At 36.2% G+C, this 22,324-nt stretch overlaps 1 protein-coding gene across 1 annotated transcript in view; it reads left to right on the top strand.

Annotated features, from left to right (window-relative positions):
* Positions 1-22,324, top strand: part of MAN1A2 (mannosidase alpha class 1A member 2) — a 140,659-nt gene that overhangs the window by 72,707 nt on the left and 45,628 nt on the right. Inside the window, exons 6-8 of the mRNA XM_066377284.1 lie at positions 1,879-1,973; positions 7,101-7,224; positions 8,316-8,409. Of these exons, the coding sequence (XP_066233381.1) occupies positions 1,879-1,973; positions 7,101-7,224; positions 8,316-8,409 (313 nt within the window). The remainder of the gene's footprint in view (positions 1-1,878; positions 1,974-7,100; positions 7,225-8,315; positions 8,410-22,324) is intronic.

A 22,324-nucleotide genomic window follows, 5' to 3' on the forward strand; every position in this document is an offset into this window, starting at 1 on the left:
GCAACCAGAAAATGAGGATCTGATGTGACACAGCTAGGAACTATGCATACCATGGAACTGATTTAGCACAAAATATTTACTAGATATTTAAGAAACAGATTGTTGTTTGCATTGTAGAAGGAACTGTGTAGTTAAGGGATAGGACTGGAAAAGAATTTATACTCTTTGGATTTTGTATTATTTGTCTGCATTGCATACTAAAAGCTAATTTGTTTTAATTCTTGCCATTGTCTACTAAAATATGGTTTTGAAAATAGGGAATGTTAGACTATGATGTATTTCTTTTTAAAGAGTTTGTATATTTATGAATAAATTAAGATAAGCATAGTATAGAAGGAGAGTTTTCTCAATGATTATTAACATGTTTTTCAGGGGCTGTGTAACTCTATTACTTATATATGTTAACTTAATGGCACAGGTAATTGGAAAATAGAAAATACGTCATTGATTACTTCTGGAAGTAAATAGAGAATGCTTTCTATTTAGGAAAAGTTTATGTTTGTAAGACAGTTTACCATTTTGAGTATTAATTTTATATGTAGAAAAGATATGATACAAAATTGTGATTAACAGATACATGACATTAATAATATTAGTTTTTAGATAAGAATTTAGTCCCTTTGTCCTCATGGTAAACAGAAACAATACTATTTATTATATAATGTCATGTGTTTTTACTAACATATAAATGTTAGTACAAAGAGAACTGAATTTACATTTGTGAATTAATGAGATGAATATAAGAAAATTATTAAAACTTTTATCATAAATTGTTATATATATTTTTGGGACTTTTGTATTACAGTAGATATTCAAGGACATGGTAAATTGTTGATCTGTGAGTATATCTAATTAAAAGTTCTGCTAATAGGTTTTGCCATATTTAAGTAGCCTTGCTACTTTATCTTAGCCTCCTGCCTTTGTCTTAGCATCATGGTTCTTTGCTTGAACATTTTCTCTCCCGTGTGTTCTACCCCCAGTAATGTTCTTGTGCTTTGTTTAATACAATCTTAGCTTAGAACTTTGATCTATTCCAGATCTTCACCTATTTACTTACTTGAATATTTTGTGAAAAACATTTGACTACAGTGAAAAGATGGAACCTTAAATAACCAATTAATTTGAGATCTATTTGAGGGAGGATAGGCTTGAGACATATGAGAATGAGCTACATTTTCTGATAGGATGTTTGATCCAATCTCAGTTTGGAGCCTCTGAGTCAATATTCTTCAAAATAGGGTACACAAACCTACTTTGATATGCTAGAAATATTAGAAATTTTACAATATATATCTTGGTAATAATATATGATTTTAAAAGTTTGGAAACCACTGATATTTAGATAATTGATTGTTTCAGGTACCAAAAAAAGCAACAACTAGGACCAAGGGATGAAGTATTTATAACTCTCAAAATTAAACTTGGAATGTTAACAGATGTTTTCTTTTCCTTTAATAATTTGAATAAACCTTGATTGAAAATGTTGAGACATAAATGTGCTTATAGTACTTCAAGGGCATTTATCCAGATTTTATTGCTTCTCTTTTGTACTAGTCTTGTATATCATGGATGAACATTTCAAAGCCTAATAATGTTTTCTCTTAGATCTTTTTCCAGCTGAAAATACAGATACTAGCAACACCAAAACCATGTCTTTCCCTTTCAATTAATTGTAATTTCAGCCCATTATACATTGGGTAGCTTTCTTCAGTATCCAGTTTATATTTTCCCTGATTGCTGTCTGCCACATGGTACCAAAGAGATGGCATTTTTTGCCCTGAACTTCTTCCATGTATCTAGTATCTTACATATGCATTGTAGGAGAGACCAGCAAATAGTGATGGCTATCATCTATGAATATTCATGTTTTTATCTCAGATATTCAAGATTAAAGCAGTTCAGCTGGCTGAGAAACTCCTTCCTGCCTTTAACACACCCACTGGGATTCCCTGGGCAATGGTGAATCTGAAAAGGTAGATTCTATTTTTATATGGTTATTTCTGTTTTAGAATTCTATTTTAATTTATCTATTAGGATTTTTTAATTTATTTTTTAGCTATTTTTTAGTGGTTGCTTTAGGAATCACACTGTACATAATTAATACATAATTAATTTTTCAGTTAACAGTTAATATTTTAACACCTCATGTAAAGTATAGAAACATTTCAACCATACCTGTTCCTTTATACTCTCCCTCCCCTCCATTATGTGCTATAGTTGGCAAGTAAATTACATCTAATACACTATTAATCTCAGAATATATTGTTAAAATATTAAACAGATCTATTTATTATTTTATAGAATTGTGGGGAATCTAATATGTATTATCCAGTATTCTTCATTCGACTTTAAAGATCTGAGTTTTAATCTGGAATTACCTCACATCGGCCTGAAGAATTTTATTTAGCATTTCTTGTGATAATCTGTTGGGGTGAATTCTTATTTTCTTTGTTTGATAAAGTCTTTACCTGACTTGAGCCCAAGTTCGCTGGCTTGAGCAAGGGGTCACTGGCTCGGCTGGAGCCCCCCAGTCAAGGCACACATGAGAAGCAATCAATGAACATAAGTGCCACAACTATGAGTTGATGCTTCTCATCTCTTTCCTGTCCTGTCTGTATGACTCACTCTCTCTGTTTCTCTCACTAAAAAAAGAAAACTAAAACCTTTGCATTCATTCTCTTCCTCCCTCCCTTCCTCCCTTCCTTTATTCCCTCCTTCATTCCCTCCTTCCTTCCTTTCTTCTTTTCTTCTTTCTTTCATGAGAGAAGGGGAGAGTGAGAGAGACAGACTCCTGCATATCCCCTGACCAGGATCCACTCAGTAACTCCTGTCTTGGGTCTATGGTTGAATCGACTGAACTATTTTTAGTGCCCGAGGCTGACCTGCTTAGACCATCCAAGCTATCCTTAGTGCTCAGGGCCAAGACCAATCTAGTCACTGGCTATGGGATGGGAAGAGGGACAGAAGGCAGGGGCGGTAGGGAGAAGCTGATGGTTGCTTCTCTTATGTGCCCTGACTGGGAATCGAACCTAGGATGTCCATACTCTGGGCTGATGCTCTGTCCACTGAACCAGTTGGCCAAAGCCTGCCTTCATTCTTAAAAGATATTTTCAGTGTATGTATAATTTTTGAATAATGGGTTTTATTCTTACTATGCTTTTCATTGTTTCTGATGTCAGAATTTGAATTGCTTTTTTAATATTTTGTTTAGGGTCTTTGCATCTTTTTTGTGTGTAGGATATTGGTCTGTACTTTTCCTCTTAATATTCTTGTGTAGTTTTGGTATCAAGGTTGTGCTTCTCTGAGAAAATATGTTGAGTAGTGTTTTTATATTCTTCTTCTCTGGAAAAGGTTGTAAAACACTTTTCATTTTTATCCTTATGCTTGGTAAAAGCTTCTGGTAAAGTCATTTGGGTCTGGAATTTTGAGAAAGTTTTATACTGCTGATTTAATATTTTTTATTACTTAAATAAATTAGATAATTAGATAAAATAGATAATTAGTTTTTTATTTATTTTAAGTAAATTTTAATAAGTTATACTTTTCTAGGACTCTGGCCATCTGGCATAATATAGTAATTATATCCTTGTATTATTTACTCTCAGTATTATATGTTGCATATTTTCATTTTTATACTAATATCAAACACTCAGTAAGGAATAGCATTTAATTATTTTCTGCATACTCCTAAGCAAGAGACTGTAGATATTTGGGTGGAGAATACTCAGTTTTCCTGTCAAAGTACCAGCCAGGACTATGTGAGTGATATTCAGTGGAGTGAACACGGGACCCAAGTAATGTTATAAAGTAGAGGGCATCTGGCTCTGGCCAGTTGGTTTAGTGGTAGACCATTGGCCCAGTGTGTGGATGTCCCGGGTTCAATTTCCGGTTAGGGCACGCAGGAGAAGAGACCATCTGCTTCTTTAACCCTCCCACTTCCTTCTCTCTCTTCGCCTCCTGCAGCCATGGCTCAATTGGTTCTAGCACATCGGCCCCAGCTGCTGAGGATGGCTCCAGATTGGCAGAGCATTGGCCGCAGACAGGGGTTGCTGGGTGAATCCCACTCGGGGCACATTCAGGAGTCTGTCTCTCTGTCTCCCCTCCTCTCACTTGGAAAAAAAGAAAAAAAAAGTTTAGTATTCTAGGAAGTGTTTAAATGCACTATGGGATAAAACTTTCATTTGGGATTTTTGGCCAGAAAGTGTTTACAGGGAAGGGGAAGGGGAAGCTGTTGGACTTCCTAGGGACTTTGTGTTTATACTTGACCACACTATTATTTATTCTCCATGCTGGTGCCTAGGTAATCTTTCTAAATGATATGATTTATTCCTTAAATCTTATGTTACATTTCTTAAAGTCCTCCATGACTTTAAAATTTTACTATGACCTTACAGAATTCTTATGTAGTTTAGATTATGCTCTCTAACATTTATTTCACCTTCCTGGGCTCTAGCTGCACCAGCCACCTTCTTTTTTCCTCAAGGTCGTTGCATTTGCTGTTTCTTTGCTGGGAAGTCTCTTCTTCCAGATCTAGTCATCACTTGCTCCTCCCTCATATCATTCAGGTCTCAGTTCCAAACTGTCTTTTCAGAAACATTTTCTCTGAACATTATACATAAAAAAATCTCTTCTAACTCACCTTCTTCACTAGTACCCATTTTCTATATCTCTATTTAATTTTCATTTATTAGGGGAGCAGGAATGTTACATGTTAGGTTCACTCCTCTATCTCCTGGAGCATAATAGGCACTTACTATTTGGAAATGAGTGACAGTTCTACGTAGTTACTTACTGATATGTATTTATATTTCTTCCTTGATTCTCACTTCTAGCAACAAAAAAAATCTGTTACTGGTACCATATTTTCTAAGACAGTGTAAAAACTGCACCAAATAATTAAAGAACTTGAAGTGAAGCAGTGACAATATCTTGACATCTATTTTAATGTTTTCCCAACACAGATAAATAAAATATGTCATATTGAATTGGCAGTATACAAGTGGATGTACAATGAGTAAAAGACTTATATTTTTACTTTGTCAACAAAGTAAAGACTCTTGAGAATGGTTTCGAGTTCTAGGAGGAATAACTCAGGAACTGTGCCTGTGAATACTTAAACTAGACTTCCATTTCCAATCATGGAATAGCCTATGTCAGTTTACCCCTATTGCCAAAAACAATCATGAAAGGTTGGCAAAATGGTTTGGGGGCATTGGAGAGCAGCTGACTCAGGTAGGACTTCCTAAGTGAAAGTCATCTCCATATAAACATTGGCTTTTTCTTTTTTCTTTTTTTAATTTTCAATTTTTTTGACAGAGACAGACAGAGAGAGGGACAGATAGGGGCAGACAGACAGGAAGGGGGAGAGATGAGAAGCATCTCTTCTTTGTTGCGGCACCTTAGTTGTTCATTGATTGCTTTGTCATATGTGCCTTGACTGGGGGGGGGGGCAGCTCTAGCAAAGCAAGTGACCCCTTGCTCAAGCCAGTGACCTTGGACTTCAAGCCAGCGACCGTGGGGTCATGTCTATGATCCTACGCTCAAGCCAGTGACCCTGCGCTCAAATTAGTGAGTCCACAGTCAAGCTGGATGAGCCCACGCTCAAGCTGGTGACCTCAGGGTTTCGAACCTGGATCCTCCATGTCCCAGTCCAATGCTCTATCCACTGTGCTACCACCTGGTCAGGCTAGCTTTTTTCCTGAGGGCATTTTTCAAGTCATAGGGTAATAAAAGTCAAGACTAACATGCTGGTCATTTGGAGTAGAGGAGGCTGTGATCAGGTATTGGAGCTGCCAAAATGACTGAGACATGAGGCACAAAATCTCTAAGCAGAAAGAAGTTGCAGAGGAAAAGCTCAAAGTTTTATGTACAAATTTTCCTCAAGTTTTTGGCTGATTCTCTTGACTGCACATTCATAGGGCAAGACTCAAGGAAACCCAGTAGAAAACAGCATTTGGAGGCTAAAGGGCAAAGATGAAAAGCTAACAGTCACATGGCACTAGGGAGACAGAAGTTAGTGTTTAATACTGCCAAGGTGAAGGTCTATTGGTAAATACCCCTGGTTTCAGCTGAATCTCAGATGGCCAAAGGAGTAGAGGTAAAACTGAAATCAATGATCCTTAAATAAGCCTAACACCAAAGTAATCTGCCTGTATTTAACCTGTATTTCAAAAGAAGCTTAACCTTCCTAGAAAAGAGAATGTCCAAAGCCTCAACACATTTTCATTTAACTTGCCTGGCTTCCAATAAAAAATTATAAGGCAGACTAAGAAAAAGGCAGTAATATATCCTAGCAATACATCTGCACAAAAGAAATGTACATAAGATGATTCACTGTACAGGTTTTCATACTAACAAAATATCAGAAATATACTAACAGACCACCTATAGAGGATTGGTTAAATTATATCTATTCATATAATGTAGCTTTTACACTGGCACTATTAGCATTTGGGGCTGGACAAGTTCTTTATTGTATGATACTGTCCTGACCTTATAGGACATGTTACATCTTTGGCCCAAGCACAGTAAGTGCAAGTTGCACCTTCAAGGTTTGAGACAACTCAGAATGCTCTCACACATTTTCATAGGCCTCTGGGTGGGGCATTTCTAGTTGCAAATCATTCCTATCATGGGGTTTTGTGCAGCTGTAAAAATAAAATGAGGATGTTTTTTATGAACTAATATGGAAAGACTACTGAGGTATATCTTAAGAGTAAAATACAAGGTACAGAGCAGTAAGTATACTTTGCTATGTTTTGTTAAAGAAAGAGGAAAATAAGAATATATATTTAGATTGCTTATATAGGCATAAGCACTCTGTACTAACACATAAGTTAATGAAAGTGATTACCTATGGGGCTTGGCGTGTAAGGAGGTTGAGATTTCCAGGGTGAAATATATTTACTATCTACTTTTCTGTTTTAATTTTTAAAATGTGGATGTAGTACCTAGTCAAAAAATAATAAAATTTTAGATATTAAAAATCTTTTGTTAGATATAATAATTTCTAAGAGATTTATTTAAAGTCTATGTTTTCATTAAAAAGATGTTTTGGTCTTTATCCAATTCTGTCTCCTTTTCCCTTTGCTTTCACTCAGTGGAATTGGGCGGAATTGGGGCTGGGCCTCTGCAGGTAGCAGCATTCTCGCTGAATTTGGGACACTGCACATGGAGTTTGTCCACCTCAGCTACTTGACAGGGGACCCAGTTTACTACAAAAAGGTTAGTTTTCTTGCCTTCTTTTCTTTGTTATAAAAGAGTCCTTTAAGCTTTACCAAAAGACTTGATGAATGCTTAGAAAATGATTACCTTTCTAGAAAATGGGTATCAGGACTCTGGCCTTCTTTTTCTTTTTAAATTATCTAAAGAAATATTCTTTCTATTTAGAACATATTTAAAATATTTACTGTTACTTGAGAAATTTTAACCACTATTAGGCTTTTTAAAAATTCATTGCCTGAGGTCGCCGGTTCGAAACCCTGGGCTTGCCTGGTCAAGGCACATATGGGAGTTGATGCTTCTAGCTCCTCCCCCGTCTCTCTCCTCTCTTCCTCTCTCTCTCTCTCTCTCTCTCTCCCCTCTCTAAAATGAATTAATAAAATTAAAAAAAAAAAAAAATTCATTGCCATCTCTGTTCAACATTGTGCTGAAATTCCTAGCCAGCATGGGAAGGCAAGAAAAACAAAGTAAACCAAAAGTTCAATAATTGAATTGACACGGAAGAAAGAAAACAATGATTAATCATAAATTACATGTTTATCTACCTGAAATATTAAAATAATCTACATTAGAAATTATTAGAAATAAGTTTAATATATTTTTTTAGTAGAGATATTAAAAATCAGTAGCATTTCTTTACACCAGCTACAACAGTCAAGAAAACATACATTATACGGCAGGAACTAAAGTGTAAATTTTCTACAGATAAATCTACCAAAAGGTAAACAAAGTTTAAAACTATTGAATACCATTGAAGAGGACCTTAATAGAGAGATATATCATGTTCATGTATAGTTAAAACAATATCATAAGAATTTCAGTCACCTCCAAATTGATCTGTAGTATCAGTTCAGTGCTAGTCGAAAATCTAGTGGCTTTTTGCTTTGTATTTTGTTTCTTGATTTTAAAATAATGATCATATGTCATCATAAAAATGAGGCATTCTTGACCACCATATCAAAAAAACAAAACAAAACAAAAAAACAGGCAGGGAGGTGGTGAAGTTTCTGAGTGAAGAAAAAACACAAACCTTAGATTAATATAAAGCCACGATGACATTTATTTTTGTTATATGCATTCTTTATTTTGTTTAGGTCATGCACATTCGGAAACTACTTCAGAAAATGGATCGTCCAAATGGTCTTTATCCAAATTATTTGAACCCAAGAACAGGTCGCTGGGGTCAATGTAAGTATTTCTAGTACAACTTGATATTTGTTAAAGTATCGTTTGTGTGAAAACTTTGCTTGAGGTGCTAAAATGTACAACACATGTAGAGTGAGAAGCCCCAGTTAGTGTCTAACCTTGTGATTTATAAGAATGTTAACCTTTGGCAAGTTTCTCATCTCTTTAGCTTCAATTTTTCTACTTGTAAAATGGAAACATTAACCTGTCTCACAAAGCATTTTATTTTATGTTTGTGTAAGTAGTTTGTTAAAATATGGTGGGGCATTCACCAAGGGTTGTACTTTAAACCCCTATTTATAAGGCCTATTTTCATGTAAATAGGTATTTACTAAAGGAATATGAAGAACAAATGAGTATCTTAAATGATTAGAAATGGGGGTTATGGCTCTGGCCGGTTTGCTCAGTGGTAGAGTGTCAGCCTGGCGTGCAGGAGTCCCGGGTTCGATTTCCGGCCAGGGCACACAGGAGAGGTGCCCATCTGCTTCTCCACCCCTCCCCCTCTCCTTCCTCTCTCTCTCTCTTCCCCTCCCGCAGCTGAGGCTCCATTGGAACAAAGATGGCCTGGGCGCTGAGGATGGCTCTGTGGCCTCTGCCTCAGGTGCTAGAGTGGCTCTGGTCGCAACAGAGCAACACCCCGGATGGGCAGAGCATCGCCCCCCGGTGAGCGTGCCAGGTGGATCCCAGTTGGGCGCATGCGGGAGTCTGACTGCCTCCCCATTTCTGGCTTCGGAAAAATACAAAAAAAAAAAAAAAAAAAGAAATGGGGGTTATGTTCCATCTTTTGTTTTAAAAGAAGGTATCAATGTCTGTTATTTACCAGGCTCTGTACCAAATTCTTGGATGAAACTGGAGGTAGGGAAGAAGTACGTTAAGAGTTATTCTGAATTCAGGGAGCTCCCAGTATAGCTGGGTAGGCAGGCAAACACACTTAGAAGTAGCTGGAATATAATGTGGTAGCAGAATAGTGTTCCAATTGTTATGTGAGCCTGTGGTAGAAGTGATTCCCTCTGAGGACAAAGTATTTTGTTTGGAGAGCAGTGATTTTCTCATTAGAGCTTTAGAATTGCTCTTTGAAGAATTGACTTTTTTTTTTTTTTTTTAAAGAAAGGTTTTGGAGTTTTTTATTTTTATTTTATTTATTCATTTTTAGAGAGGAGAGAGACAGAGAGGGAGAGAGAGGAGAGACAGAGAGAGAGAAGGGGGAGGAGCTGGAAGCATCAACTCTCATATGTGCCTTGACCAGGCAAGCCCAGGGTTTCGAACCGGCGACCTCAGCATTTCCAGGTCGACGCTTTATCCACTGCGCCACCACAGGTCAGGCAAGAATTGACTTTTTAAAAATAATAAATATTTATGTGGAAATGTGGGATTTACAGAATTTTTTTCTCTTTTGTGACAGAGACAGAGAAAGGGACAGATAGAGACAGACAGATAGGAAGGGAGAGAGATGAGAAGCATCAGTTTTTCATTAAGTCTCCTTAGTTGTTCATTGATTGCTTTCTTATATGTGCCTTGACCAGGGGCTACAGCAGAGCAATGACCCCTTAAGTGAGCATCCTTGGGCTCAAGCCGGTGACCCTGGGCTTCAAGCCAGTGACCTTTGGGCTCATGCCAGTGACCATGGAGTCATGTCTGTGATCCCATGCTCAAACCAATGACCCTGTGCGCAAGCTAGTGAGCCCACGCTCTAGCTGGATGAACCCACTCTCAAGCCGGGAACCTCGGGGTTTCAAACCTGAGTCCTCTGCATCCCAGTCCGATGCTTTATCCACTGTGCTATTGCCTGGTCAGGCTTTTTTTTTTTTAATAATAATTATTTTCTAAGACTTTATTTATTTAAGAGAGGAGAGAGAGAGAGAGAAAATTGGGGGGAGCAGGAAGCATTAACTCCCATGTGTGTCTTGACCAGGCAAGCCCAGAGTTTCAAACTGGTGAACTCAGCATTCCAGGCTTTATTCAGTGCACCACCACAGGTTAGGCTTGGAACTTGCAGAATTTTAATAAATTGTGGGTTTATCAATCATTTTCTATTAAAAGATCAGAAAACTGAAACAAATAGAAGTTGTGACTTTGCCTCTAGTGTAAACACATTTGGACATTTTTTGATACTAATAACATTATAATGAAGTAGTAAAAAAGAGGCAGAAGTAGCAATTACTTAATTTTATCTATGAGGATCACTGTTGAATCTGGCAGTAAGAAGTTATGTGGGCTCATGCTACTGAGAATAGGAAAACGTTTGCCATAGACTTGTCTTTTGGATTCCACTCAAAGGAATTGTCCTCTATTTTATGAAAGGAAAGCAGATTGGCCAATACAGTTATGTCTTTCATGGATCTGGGAACAAATTGATCTTTTGGCTCATATGTATTTTTCCTTTCCTGAAAGTCTTTACATGTAGCTCATCTTCTAGATATAATTCCTAGACTGAGTGGAAATGGTACTTTCTGAAAAAACAAAACCCTGTGAGCAGCATTTCTAAAACATAAAATTGTACTTTTCTTATTTTACATAAGGATGACTAGTTTGGATGTCAACTCAGTAATTGGGGGAATTTTTTATCCTTAGAGTTATATTAAGATTTGGGAATATTCTAACACTGGGGGGAAATTATGTTCATTTTTTTCCTTATATGCTTGTATATGTTTTATATGGTATAACTATTTAATTGTAAAAAATGAAATTATAAAAGTACTAAATAAAAGATTGGTTATAATTAGGAAAACCTTTTCTAAACATGTCACATAAAGCAAAAACCATAAAGAAGAAGGTGTCAGTTTTACTACATTTAAATGTTAATCTACAGTTCATAACAACAGGCAAGTAACAAATTAAGCAAATATATTTGAACATATTTGGAAAACAAAATTTTTATATCCTCTCTACATCAAGAACTCTTATAATAACATAAGAAAAAGATGATCACCCCAATAGAAAAATAGATTAAGAACAGTTCATGAAAAAACACAAATGACCAATAAACACATGTTCATACTTAACCTTAAAAGTGGTGCCTGGAGACAATGTAATGTCTGTACTATAGTAAGATTTATAAAGATGAGCTTCTTTGGTGCCATATTTGTAGCATCTCTACAGGCCAGAGACCTTTGTTTCTCTCTTTTCCCACTTCACCACCTCCCTAATCAAATTAATATAGCTTTTAAACAGAAGACAGTATTCTTTTTTTCCAATATTGTTGGCAGTATTTTTTATTTATTACTATTTTTTTAATTTAAAATTTTTGTTAGTTACAGTATATATTCAGTTTTATTTTGCATTAGTTTCAGGTGTACAGCATAGTGTTTAGCTTTAGACAGTCATATACTGTATTTTTCGCTCCATAAGACACACTTTTCCCCCCAAAAGTGGAGGGGAAAATGTCCGTGCGTCTTATGGAGTGAAAAATACTATATTTTATTAAATATTTTAACATACTATTTGGTTCAGAATTTTTTTTTCTTATTTTCCTTTTTAAAACCCTGGGTTTGGTCAGATATGTCTTATGGAGCATAAAATACGGTCCGTTACAAAGTGTTTCCCCTAATATTTCCAGTACCTACCTGGTACCATACACTATTATTAGAGTATTAATGACTATATTCCCTATACTGTACTTTACATCCCCATGACTGTTTTCTAACTACCAATTTGTACTTTTTAATCTCTTCACTTTTTTCACCTAGTCTCCCAAACCCTCTCCTCTCTGGCTACTACCAGTCTGTTCTCTGTATCTATGAGTCTCTTTCCATTTTGTTTGTTTGTTGATTTTATTCTTATTTTATTCTTTAGATTCCACATATAAGTGAAATCATATGGTATTTGTCTTTCCATGACTGACTTATTTCACTTGCCATAATACCTCTAGGTCCATCATTGCTATCACAAATGGTAAGATTTCATTCTTTTTATGCCAAGTAATATTCCATTGTATATATGTACCACTTGTCTATTGATGGGCACTTGGGTTGCTTCCATATTTTGCTATTGTAAATAGTGCTACAATGTATACATAGGGGTGCATATATTCTTTGGAATTAGTGTTTTGGGTTTCCGAAGACACTAAGGCCTTTATTTATTAAATTGATAAAGGAAATAAACATGTCTCTGGATGCAGTGGTTCAAAAAGTGGAAATTTGTATGCCCTTTGAACCAGCAACTCATTTCTAAGAACTTATTCCAAAGAAATTTGCAGAGCTATATATATAAAAAGTTTATTACAGTAATTTTTAGTTATTTATTCTAGGGATAATTTGGAAGCATTCTTAAGCTATCCAGTTTAGTAAAACTTTTTATGATGAGGAAAATGTTCTAAATCTGTGCTAATACAGTAGGTACATATGGTTATTGAACTCTGCAAATGTGACTAGTACAATGTGGAACTGCATTTTAAGTTTTATTTACTTTTAATTAACTTAGATTTAAATAACTGCTTGTGACTATTGCCTACTATGCCAGAGAGTGCAATTTTAAAACATCCTATAAAAGAGATTTGGTGAAATAAATTATAGTGCCTCCAGATGTGATGTGTTATATGAAACCATTGAAAGTTATGTTGAGGCCTTGGCCGGTTGACTCAGTGGATAGAGCATCAGCCCAGGGTATGGACGTCCTGTGTTCGATCCCGTCAGAGCACCCAAGAGAAATGACCATCTGCTTCTTTCCCCCTATTTCTTTCCCTTCTCTCCCTCTTCCTCTCCCAGAGCCAGTGGCTCAATTGGTTTGAGGGTTGCCCCAGGTGCTGAGGATAGCTCTGTTGGTTGAGTCAGCCTGAGGTGCTAAAAATAGCTCAGTTGATTTGAACATCAGCCCCAGATGGGGGTTGCTAGACAGATCCAGTCAGGGTACATGTGGAAGTCTGCCTCACTTGGAAAAAATGGAAAAAAAAGAGTTATGTTGTATGATATTTGGCATAGATAAATATGACATGTAGAGAGAGAAGATAAACACTAGAAGAATAGAATCCAGAGTGTTATCTGTGTTTTTTTCTGAATGTTTATTTTTTCTTTGCTTACCTTTAATAACCTAAGTTTGATAATGAACATCTATTACTTTTAAATTAATATTAAAAACATTTTTAAATAAAAAAGAGGATGCTATCTTCCAGCCCCAAATCTTAGAATACTGAAAAAAAATAAATCACTGTTTGAGAGTTGTCAGCCTTTGAAATAACCCACAGTATAGCATTGATAACATCTTAATATACCGTATTTTTCGCTCCATATAACTCATTCTCTTCAGCATTTGGTGTTGTAAAACTGGATAACCACATGTAAGAGAATGAAATTGTGTCTTTCTACCATATACAAAATTTAACTTGGAATGTATCAAAGACCCTAAATTTAAGACCTAAAACTATAAAACTCTTGAAAGAAAACAGGCACAGATCTTTAGGACCTTCGATTTGGCAATAATTTCTTCAAAAGCAGAGGCAGCAATAGAAAAATTAGATAAATTGAATTTCATTAAATGAGAAAATATTGTGCATCAAGGGACTCAGGAGAGTGAAAGACAGCCCACAGAATGAGAGAAAATATTTGCAAATACCGTATCTGATAAGGATTTATTATCCAGACTATATAAAGAACTTCTACAACTCAACAACAGAAAGACAAACAGTTTAAAAATGGGCAAAGGACTTGAACATTTTTTCGAAGAAGATACACAAATGGAAAAACACATGCAGAAGATGCTCAACATCATTAGTCATCAGGGAAATGCAAATCAAAAGCACAGTGAGATCCCACTTCATCCCTACAAGGATGGTTGTATTCTTGTATTCAAAAAGACAGAAAGTAAGTCTTGGAAAGTGTGTGGGGAATTTGGGACCCCCTACATTGCTGGTGAGAATGTAAAATGGTACAGCCACAGGGAAAAACAGTTTGATGCTTCCTCAAAAAGTTAAACTTAGAATTCTGTATGATTCAGTAATTCAATGCCTAGGAATGTAACCAAAAGATCTGAAAAAGGACTGAAACAGATTCTTGTATTCTAATATTCATTGCAGCATTATTTACAATAGCCAAAAGTAAAAGAGCCATGTGTCCAACAGATGAATAGATAAACAAAACTGGTATATTTATACAATGGAATGTTTTTCAACCATAAAAAGGAATGAAGTTTTAACACATGCCACAACGTAGATGAACTTTGAAAACATTATGCTAAATGAAAAAAAAACAAACAGTCATTAAAAGGACAAATAATGTATGATTCCACTTATATCAAATATCTAGAGTAGTCAAATTAATGGAGCCAGAAAGTGGATTAGGGGTTACTAGGGGCTTGGATGAGGAGAATGGAGAGTTATTGCTCAATACGTACTGTTTCCGTTTGAGGTGATGCGAAATTTGGAAATAGTGGTGATGGTTGTACTATATTGTGAAGTTATTAGTGCCACTAAATGGTACTTAAAAAATGGTTAAAATGGGAACTTTTATGTTATATATATTTCACCACATAAAGAATGGCAATAAAAATAATCCTTTCACTCTTCCTTGTTTTCTTCCTGCAAAATACATTGAGAGTGAATGCATTTACTCTCAGCAGTTACTAATTTTGAGAGTGCTGTCCAGAGCTGTTCAATGGTTATTTTGGCAAGGGTCTTGAATATACTAGGGGGTTGCCCGGGTATCCTTTCACAGCTGTAGCCCTTACTAAATTGTACAATTTATTCCTTTTCATGTTTTGTGTATTTTATATCGGCTTCTGAAAAGTATATCAAATTTCTTTATTATCTTTGAGCAGTGTACATCTGTCATGTCTATAAATAGTCTGCAAAACAGTGAATTGAATTGAAATTTAACAATTCAGCTTTGGCTAACTGTGTTGTAATTAGGGTAATGATAATGTTTGTGACATGCACATAGCAATCACAGAGTAATTACTGGTAATTACCTTTAGGAAAAGTTCTTTCCAACAGATATAAAAGAATATAGTAACAAACCTAAACTTAAAGGCTCATCATTACTATTTTTAATTTTTTTACTAGTATTCTAAGTACAATCCTTAGCCTATGCCATTTAATGACTGAAGTGGAGAAAATATAGGTAACTGGTCATTAATGATTCATTAAATTTTATACTACTAAATTAAAAATTGTGAAAAAAACAGAATGGGTATAATATTGGAATTAGAAGACTAATCCTAGCTTTCCCACTTAATAATTTATTTATTTAACTTCTCTATGCCTTTGTTTCTTCATCTGTTCTGATTGTACTTATTTCATAGGGTAATCATTTGGGTCATATTTTGAGTTAATATATTTGAAAATGCTTCATAAATTATAACACATAATATAAATATTAGTTTTTAATTCTAGAATTTTCTATAAAACACTTTAATAAATAGCTTCTGTTAGAAACTGCCATTAACTTCATGACATGCTGACATAGATTATATGAATCATTGATATTTAGTAGTGCTTATAATGTGTTATCAATTTCTGAATATCAGAAGGACCTTTGAGGGACACGGTCCATTGAATTTGACAGCTAGCAGTCATGATTCAGTGGTTCAAGTAAAAAAGTCAGACTACTGGGTGATAGTTGTCAGGTTTCTGCTGTATATTAATACAATTAATAAATATTAAATGTATAATCTTCCACTGGAGCAACAGCCTAGAGGAGCTGCAGAGAACCTGTCAGCAGAACTGTGTCTACATCGTACAACCTAAGTAACATACAACTAAATCTGTAAACTGCAATAACTCACAGATCCAAAACACATTTCTCCTAAACCATGATGCCAAAGGCTTTTGTCTTTCTTTCCCTGCTTTCCCCTCTATTTCACCTCCTTTAATTCTGTTAAATTTTTAACCTCATTTTCTTTCCTACTTATTTGTTTTCTCCTTAGATCTACAACATATTCATGTATATATATATGAGGCCAAAGTACAAAATTTTAAAAAGTCCTTTATATTATGTTATTTTAATTGCTCTTTGAAAAGTCTTATGCTCCAAAGTACCATATTTCCCCGTGTATAAGACACTCCCATGTATAAGAGATGCACCTTAATTTGGGGGCCCAAATATTGAAAAAAAATGTATTGCATAATGTTACTGAATTCAAGTTTTATTCATCATAAAATTCATATAATTCCTAATCCCTGTCAAAACTCCCATACATTAGCTTGTCCTCATCTGTGTCTGATGATGAATCACTGCCTTCATATATTGCCTCGTCCTCAGTTTCACGGCATTTGAAATGCCACACTTCTTAAATGACTTGACAACGATCTCAATCTTGATATTATCTCAGGATCTTTTCACCCAGGTAAAAACTTCTCTTATAATTGGTTTCTTCACTCTTCCTGCTGCTGTCAAATTGTCCCCAGAAGACTTCATCCATTGGTTCCATTTGTTTCTCATGGCAGCTTTGAAGGGTTTATTAATGCTGACATCAAGTGGTTGGAGCTGCGGTGTCAAACCTTCAGGTATGACAGCAAGGTTTGATTTTTGCTCTGCAGCAATCTTTGTGGTTTTTGTTATGTACACCCTGAACTGATCAAGCACCAATAGCGCAGGTTTGCATAAGAGCCCACCTGGTCTCCTTCTCCAAACTTTCTCAAACCAGATCTTCATCCCATCCTGATCTATCCAACCCTTGTCATTAATGTGGACAGTCACTCCTCGAGGAACATCTTCTTCTGGCATTGTATTGCATTTGAAAATCAGCATAGGAGGCAGCTTGGTTCCATCTGCACAACAAGCTAGATCAGCTGTATCATGGCTCTTTTCATGTCCACTTGTCTTCACAGTTACAGTTTTCACCCCCTTCTTATCAACAGCTCTGTTACTTGGGACATCAAATTGAAGGGGGACTTCATCCGTATTTGCAATCTGTCCCAACTCAAACTGATGTGTCTTCCGACACTGAATGACGAAATGATGAAATTCAAGGACCTTCTGCTCATAGCTTTCAGGCATCTTTTGGACAAGTCTGGTGTGTGTACACATGCTTAGTCCATTCCATTTCATGAACCTGAAGCACCATTTGTGTCCTCCTTTGAAATCAGCAACTTCTTTTTCAACAGCAATTCTTCTTGCCTTATGGTGAACCATCTGTGTGGGACACAGGAATTCCAATTGTCCTTTACTCTTCAATCCATATCTTCAATTCTCTCTTGAAATCAGGCCATTTTGCTGACTGGCTTCTCATGGCCTTCTTCTGCTGTGGTGTTTTCAGTAGGGTTTCTTCATCCTGTAGCCAGTCTCAGATTGATTTCTCAGTTGGAGGAGGACCAAACTTAGGCTCGCAGCACGATTTCCATTTACTTTTGCAAACCGGATCACTTTTAACTTGAATTCAACACTGTATGAAAATCTTTTCTGAGCCTTTCTGGGCAGAAAGTGGCAAAAGGTAACCTACCATAATATACCGGTAACAAATGCAAAACAATGAGTAAGAAGACAACAAGCGTGAAAAAGTGGAAATGCAAATAAAAAAATCTACAACGAGCACAAAAATAAGTGTGAAAAAGCGGGAAATGCAAGTAAAAAAAAAAAATCTACAACCACTATAAAAGATGCACCCAGTTTTTAAACCCCAAATTTTTTGGAAAAGGGTACGTCTTATATATTCAGGGGGGAATATGATACTATTTGTGTCCCTTAATCACTTTGTGCATTCTCTCTGGATAAACTCTTATGGCTTAGATCCATTTTATATATTGATAACTCCCACCTTAGCTCTTTCTCTGGATTTCTCCATATCTGATTGACTGTTTAGCATAGTAATTTAGATAGCCATCTCATCTGGCACTTCAAAGTCAACATGCCTATAATTCAGACTCCTTTAAGGGTCTGGCTTCATCTCTTCTTCCCTTTGGTTAATTTAGGCCTTCAGTTCTCTCTCACAGTTCGGTATCACCCCTTACCAATACATCCTTCACAGTGGCCTCCATGTTGATGGCTGCTGACTGATTAGGGTGGTGGTTGTTGAAAGTTGGGGTGCCTATGGCAATTTCTTTTTTCTCCTTTTTGTTTTTGAGAGAGAGAGACAGGAACATCGAGCTCTTCCTGTGTGTGCCCTGAGTGGGGATTTGAACCAGCAACCTCTGTGCTCTGGGATGATACTCCAACTGACCAAACTCTTTGGCCAGGGCAGTGCGGCAATGTCTTAAAATAAGAAAACAATGAAGTTTGCAGCATCAATTGATTCTTTTCACAGAACCTGCAGTGCTGTTTGAGAGCATCTTAGAACTTCTTTCCACACCCTACTGCTGCTTTATCAACTAATTGCTTAATGTAAGATTCTAGATCCCTTTTTGTCATTTCAGCAGTCTTGACAGCATTTCACCAGGAAGAGGAGATTTCATCTCAAAAACCACTGTCTTTGTTCATCCATAAAAAGCAACTCATCAATTAAAGTTTTATCATGAGGTTGTAGCAATTCAGTCACATCTTTAGGCTCCATTTGTAATATTAGCTCTTGTGCTATTTCTACCACATCTGTACTTCTTCCACTGAAGTCCTGAACCTCAAAGGTGTCCAGGAGGGGTGGAATTAGCCTCTTCCAGACTCCTGTTAATGATGGTATTTTGACTTCTTCCCATGAATTACAAATGTTCTTAAAGGCATCTAGAATGGTGAATTATTTCCAGAAGATTTTCGATATAAACTGCTCACAAACATTAGGGGATCAGGAAACATGAAGATACTACTCCAGTACTTTCAGCCTTTTGTATAGTACATTTTCACCAATGAAATAAAAGTTAGTTTTGCATTTCATTTGCATAATTGAACAACTTTTTTTAACTTGCCATTTGCTTTTCTGATGTTCTTGTTTAATTAAAAAAAAACCAGCCTGACCAGGTGGTGGCGCAGAACATCAGTCTGGGATGTGGAGGACCCAGGTTTGAGACCCTGAGATCGCCAGCTTGAGCGCAGGCTCATCTGGTTTGAGCAAAGCTCACCAGCTTGGACCCAAGGTCACTGGCTCGAGCAAGGGGTCAAGACACACATGAGAAATCAATCAATGAACAACTAAAGAGCCACAACGAAGAATTGATGTTTCTCATCTCTCTCCCTTCCTGTCTGTCCCTATCTGTCCCTCTCTCTGACTCTCTCTGTCTCTGCCACACACACAAAAAAAATGCTTCTTTTTTTTATTGCTTCATATTCATTTTGAAATATCCCCTAATTTTTGTGAGTAGTGTACTTTGCCAAGATCCAGCAGAGGAATTACTACCTATGGTAACCTTAGCCTTACAAAAATGTATATTTTAAATAATAGGACTTGAAATTACTCCTTGATCCATGGGCTGCAAATTGGATATTGTGTTAACAGGCATGAAAACAACATTAATCTTGTAGTACATCTCCATTAGAGAGCTTCATTAGGATGACCAGGCACATTGTCAATTAATAATATTTTGAAAGGAATCTTGTTTCCTGAGCAGTAGGTCTCAACAGTAGGTTTAAAATATTCATTAAACCATGTAAACAGATGTGCTGTTATCAGGCAGGTTGTTCCCATTTCTAGAGCACAGAGTAGATTTAGCATAATTCTCGAGGGTCCTAGGATTTTCAGAATGGCACTGGCTTCAACTTAAAGTCACCAGCTGTGTTAGTTCCCTAACAAGAGTCAGCCTGTCCTTTGAAACTTTGAAGCCTGGCATTGACTTCTCTCTAGCTGTGGAAGTCCTAGGTGGCATCTTCACCCAGTAGAAGGCTGTTTAGTCTACATTTAAAATGTGTTATGTAATGTCACCACCTTCATTAATTCTCCTAGCTAGATCTTCTGGATATTTCTATGCGGCCTCTACATCAGCTGTTGCTGTTTCACCTGCCATTTTTATGTTATGGAGACGACTTCTTTCCTTAAACCTCACAAACCGATGTCTGCTTACCTCAGACTTTTTCTGCAGCCTGCTCACTTCTCTTAGTCCTCATCAAATTGAAGAGAGTTGAGGCCTTGTCTGGATTAAGCTTTGGTTAAGGGACTGTTGTGGCTGGTTTGATCTTCTGTTTGGACCACTAAAGCTTTCTCCATGTCAGCAATAAGGCCGGTTCACTTTCTTATCATTTGTGTGTTCACTGGAGTAGCACTTTTAATTTCTTTCTAGAACTTTTCCTTTGCATTCACAACTTGGCTGTTTGGTTCAAGAAGCCTAGCTTGGCTTTCAACATGCTTTTCGCACTAAGCATAATCATTACTTTTGATGAAAAGTGAGAGGTGTAGCTCTTCTTCCACTTGAACACTGAGAGGTTTATAGGGTTATTGATTCACCAAATTTCATTATTGTTTTGTCTCAGGGAATAGGGAGGCCTGAGGAGACAGAGACAGGGAAACAGCTAGTTGCTAGAGCAGCCAAGTTTTCCGTTTTATCTGGGTATAGTTCATGGTGCCCCAAACAATTAATAATATTAAAAGTTATAATACAAAACAGATGCAATACAAACCTATAATATATCATCCTGACAAGTGTAATAATGAAAAAGTTTGAAATATTGTGAGAATTACCAAAATGTGACACAGAGATAAGAGGTGAGCAAAGGGTGTTGGGAAAATGACGCCAATAGACTTGCTTGAGACAGGGTCACCACAAACCTTCAGTATTTAAAGAGCACAGTATTTGCAAAGCACAATAAAGCAAATGCATTAAAACAAACTGTATATTTCATTATTTACTTTTCTTGAGCTTTAAACTTCTCTTCATGTCGAGGGTATTTGTTTCTGGTTATTTTTTAGGTATCTTAAACTCAGTATTTACAGAATTAAACTTCTTGTCTCTCCCTTAAAATTTACTCCTGTGATTTCTTGTCTCACCTACACTCTACATAGTCTGTAGCCTGCGCCAGAAACTTGGCAATCTGAACAGACTCACATCCTATTGTTTTTACCTTCTTAGTAATTCTAAAATCTGCTCTTTCATCTCTTCTTCCCTTTGGTTAATTTAGGCCTTCAGTTCTCTCCCACAGTCCGGTATCACTCCTTACTGGTTTCATCTTCCACAGTGCCCTTTACATGAAATAACCAATTTCCTTCATGAGTGGGGACTGAGAAAAAATGACTCTTAAACTGTAGAGCATCATTTGGTTTGGCTATATTATCAGCTAAAGCCAGAATTTAGGAGATTAAGGAGTAAGTAGATGAAAAGGAAGCAGCTGTCAATTCAAACTCTTTAAAGAGAGAAGAGAGGAGTGGAATTGTATATTTTTACAAAATACATTTCTACTGCAGTCACCTGAGTAGTCTGAAGTATTTTATCTGGACATTGAACTGTGAGGTGGTTAAAAAGCTGTAGGTGCAATGGTATGTTTACAGAAGATTATAAAACTCCAAAAGGAAAAGCTTAGTATCAAGATTTTTGTTCATTTTTCTAATAATTCACATTATTGGAGTAGTTTTTTAAACTATCTTTTCAATGTAAACAATTTTATGTATTATAGTTATGGACACCTTAATATTGGGGGAATAAGGAAGTGTTTAAAATAATACACATGAAAATTTTATTAAAATTTGAATGAGTACTTCAGGTATTTAATGTATTCATTCTGCAAACATTTTTTTGTTGAACTTGTAATTATTGTGCTAGGTATTACTACCTATGTCATAATTACTTGTTTTTCTAAACTGAAAGGCATGAGAGACTATGCAAATGGAAACATTTTTTTAAATGGTTTAATTTATTAAAGTAAAAGTACCTTAAAGACAGGTTATAATTGTGAAATGCTATTAATACTTGAAAATGGAAATTTAGCCATTCGTTTAATGCATGCTTACTGAGTACGCGTCACTGTAGGAATTGCGCCAGGTGCTGTAAAGAAGCTTTTAAGTCAATAATGTGAGTGTCCATTGTCAAGTTGCTCATAGGTGGGCAGAATCTGATTTCCTTTCAGGTAATTCTGACTTCTCAGAATATTAAACAGGGCTGTTTTCAGATTGAGTCTGATTTTTTTTCTGATCGATTCAT

The sequence above is a fragment of the Saccopteryx leptura genome, chromosome 3 (assembly GCF_036850995.1).
Source record: "Saccopteryx leptura isolate mSacLep1 chromosome 3, mSacLep1_pri_phased_curated, whole genome shotgun sequence".
Lineage (NCBI taxonomy): Eukaryota > Metazoa > Chordata > Mammalia > Chiroptera > Emballonuridae > Saccopteryx > Saccopteryx leptura.